Genomic DNA, 4091 nt, shown 5'->3' on the forward strand with positions numbered 1-4091 from the left:
CCACCAAACCCCACAGTATGTGGATCTCTAACCCCTTCTCCTCTTCTTTCTCCTCTCCCTCACTTCTTCTCTTCTTCTCTCCCTCCTGCTTCTCTCTTTCTCTCTTCTTTCTCTTCTCCCTCACTCTTATTCTCTTCTTCCTCCCTCCCTCTCTCTCTCTCCTCTTCCTCCTCCCTTCTCTCTCCTTTCCTCCCTCCCTCCCTCTTCTCTTCTTTCTCCTCTCTTTCTCCTCTCCCTCTTCTCTTCTCTCTCCTCTTCCTCCCTCCCTCCCTCCTCTTCTCTCTCCTCTTTCTCTCTCCTCTTCCTCCCTCTCTCCTCTGCTGTGGGTCATTCCCCACGGGGACCAGGATGAATATGTATGAACTTTCCAATTTGTAGTCGCTCTGGATAAGAAGCGTCAGCTAAATGACTTAAATGTAAATGTAATGTCTGTAGGTGTCACGCCCCAGACCAGGTCTTCCTGCCTGTTGCCAACTGGCAGCCTAAAGAGAACCCTCGTGAGGAGTGACATCGGCCCACAGATACTGCAACGTCTATGAGTCATGTTCTCTTGATCACATGACACTGGCTGGATCTGGAGCAGCGTCCTATTATTTCCTATGTAGTGGCACTACTTATAACCACGCTGGTCAAAAGTAGTGCACTACACAGGGTGTAGGGTGGCACCCTGTGTCATGACTTTACACCCCAACTATGTAATCTGTCATCTTTAGATGCATAGAAATAACATACCTGTTTTATGGACTGTCTGTGTTTACTATAGAACTAACATACCTGTTTTATGACTGTCTGTGTTTACATATAGAAACTAACATACCTGTTTTATGACTGTGTTACTTATAGAAACTAACATACCTGTTTTATGGACTGTGTTTACAATGGAAACTAACATACCTGTTTTATGACTGTCTGTGTTTTACTATGGAAACTAACAATACCTGTTTTATGACTGTCTTGTTTAACTATAGAAACTAACATACCTGTTTTATGACTGTCTGTGTTTACTATAGAAACTAACATATCCTGTTTTATGACTGTCTGTGTTTACTATGGAAACTAACATACCTGTTTTATGACTGTCTGTGTTTACTATAGAAACTAACATACCTGTTTTATGACTGTCTGTGTTTACTATAGAAACTAACATACCTGTTTTATGACTGTCTGTGTTTACTATTGGAAAACTAACATATCCTGTTTTATGACTGTGTTTACTATAGAAACTAACATACCTGGTTATGACTGTGTTACTATGGAACTAACATACCTGTTTTATTGACTGGCTGTGTTTTACTATAGAAACAACATACCTGTTTTATGACTGTCTGTGTTTACTATAGAAACTAACATACCTGTTTTATGACTTGTGTTTTACTGATGAAACTAACATACCTGGTTTTTATGACTTGTGTTTTTACTATGAGAAACTAACATACCTGTTTTATGACTGTCTGTGTTTACTTAGAAACTAACATACCTGTTTTATGACTGTTTGTTACTATGGAAACTAACATACCCTGTTTTATGACTGTGTTTACTAGAAACTAACATACTGTTTTTATGACTGTACTATTAGAACTAACTATGTACTGTGTTTACTATAGAAACTAACTACCTGTTTTATGACTGTGTTTACTATGGAAACTAACATACCTGTTTTATGACTGTGTTTACTATGGAAACTAACATACCTGTTTTATGACTGTGTTTACTATAGAAACTAACAACATACCTGTTTTATGACTGTGTTTACTATAGAAACTAACATACCTGTTTTATGACTGTCTGTGTTTACTATAGAAACTAACATACCTGTTTTTATGACTGTCTGTGTTTACTATAGAAACTAACATACCTGTTTTATGACTGTCTGTGTTTACTATGGAAACTAACATACCTGTTTTTATGCAACAAAAAAATCGAACCTGTTTTCGCTTCGTCATTATGGAGTATTGTGTGTAGATTTTTAAAATCCATTTTAGAATAAGGCTGTAGTGTAACAAAATGTGGAAAAGTCAAGGGGTCTGAATACCTTTCCGAATGCACTGTATATTCTGGCTCTGTTAATGGCTTGTGCCAGAGGCTCTAGAAACAGAACAAATAGGACTAGATGGGATCCCCTTTGTTTGAGAACTGTGGGGTATAAGAATGTTCTTGTCTGTATGGAGAACTGTGGTAAAGAATGTCCTGTCTATATGGAGAACTGTGGGGTAATAGAATGTCCTGTCTATTATGGAGGAAACTGTGGGGTAATAGAATGTTCTGTCTATATGGAGAACTGTGGGTAATAGATGTCCTGCTGTCTGTATGGAGAACTGTGGGGTAATAGAATGCCGTCTATATGGAGACTGGGGTAATAGAATGTTCTGTCTATATGGAGAACTGTGGGGTAATAGATGTTCTGTTCTATATGGAGAACTGTGGGGTAATAGAATGTTCTGTCTAATATGGAGAACTGTGGGTAATAGAATGTTCTGTCTATTCTGAGAACTGTGGGGTAATAGAATGTCCTGTCTGTCTATATGGAGAACTGTGGGGTAATAGAATGTCTTCTGCTATAGAGAACTGTGGTAATAGAATGTCCTGTTCTTCTGGAGAACTGTGGGGTAATAGAATGTTCTGTCTATATGGAGAACTGTGGGGTAATAGAATGTCCTGTCTATATGGAGAACTGGGATAGATGTCTGTCTGTTATATGAGAACTGTGGGGAATAGAATGTCCTGTCTGTATCCAAGCAGCTGGGTTTGAGTGTAAGGTGCGTGTCATGTGGATTAAATAATTGCCAATACAAGCCATAAACGATTGAGGGGAACTTTTTCTAAACTAGCTCAACAGCTCTCCTACTATATATCATCATGAAGTCAGAGAAGACTATTTTTTTTTTAAACCTGGTACATGTTGTTACTAAAGACTGTCTTGTTTCTGTTCCAGTTGCGTAACAGAGGTCCCAGTACCTTCAGCAAGGCCATGCTGGACATCGAGTGGCCCTACAGCTCAACAACGGCTCCCTGCTCTACATCACTAAACTAGAGGTGGACGGGGACGGAGGCATGAACTGCAGTACAGACATGGAGATCAACCCACTCAATGTCTCAGTACGTCATAGTATCCTCTCTACCTTCCTCTCGTATTCAGCCCAGACACTTTTCCTGCGTCTGTCCTTTCTTGAAATTTTTACCTTCATGGATTTGAAATAACTGGTAGAGGAAACTAGTCCAGCCCATGAAAGGACTGGTAGAGGAAACTCTCAGTGCTAGCCCATGAAAGAACTGGCAGAGGAAACTAGTCTAGCCCATAAAAGAAACTGAGAGGAAACTCTAGTCAGCCCATGAAAGAACTGGCAGAGGAAACTCTAGTCTAGCCCATGAAAGAACTGGCAGAGGAAACTCTAGTCTAGCCATGAAAGAACTGGCAGAGGAAACTCTAGTCTAGCCCATGAAAGAACTGGCAGAGGAACTCTAGTCTAAGCCCATGAAAGAACTGGTAGAGGAAACTCTAGTCCAGCCATGAAAGAACTGGCAGAGGAAACTCTAGTCTAGCCCATGAAAGAACTGGCAGAGGAAACTCTAGTCTAGCCCATGAAAGAACTGGCAGAGGAAACTCTAGTCTAGCCCATGAAAGAACTGGCAGAGAAACTCTAGCTAGCCCTGAAAGAAACTGGCAGAGGAAACTCTAGTCTAGCCCATGAAAGAACTGGCAGAGGAAACTCTAGTCTAGCCATGAAAGAACTGGCAGAGGAAACTCTAGTCTAGCCCATGAAAGAACTGGAAGAGGAACTCTAGTCTAGCCCATGAACTGGTAGAGGAAACTCTATCAGCCCATGAAAGAACTGGAAGAGGGAAACTCTAGTCTAGCCCATGAAAGACTGGTAGAGGAAACTCTAGTCTAGCCCATGAAAGAACTGGAAGAGGAAACTCTAGTCTAGCCCATGAAAGGAACTGGTAGAGGAAACTCTAGTCTAGCCATGAAAGAACTGGAAGAGGAAACTCTAGTCTAGCCCATGAAGGGACTGGTAGAGGAAACTCTAGTCTTAGCCCATGAAAGAACTGTAAGAGGAAACTCTAGTCTAGTCCCATGAAAGGACTGGTGA

The 4091-nt window shown here is 40.8% G+C and overlaps 1 protein-coding gene across 1 annotated transcript in view; it reads left to right on the top strand.

The window, feature by feature from the left end:
• Window positions 1-2914: 2914 nt before the first annotated feature.
• The window catches only part of LOC112075546 (integrin alpha-V-like), a 21782-nt gene continuing 20605 nt past the window's right edge, over window positions 2915-4091 (top strand). Inside the window, exon 1 of the mRNA XM_024142532.2 lies at window positions 2915-3096. Within this exon, the coding sequence (XP_023998300.1) occupies window positions 3052-3096 (45 nt within the window). The 5' untranslated portion in view covers window positions 2915-3051. The remainder of the gene's footprint in view (window positions 3097-4091) is intronic.

Source organism: Salvelinus sp. IW2-2015, unplaced genomic scaffold, assembly GCF_002910315.2.
Source record: "Salvelinus sp. IW2-2015 unplaced genomic scaffold, ASM291031v2 Un_scaffold3233, whole genome shotgun sequence".
Lineage (NCBI taxonomy): Eukaryota > Metazoa > Chordata > Actinopteri > Salmoniformes > Salmonidae > Salvelinus > Salvelinus sp. IW2-2015.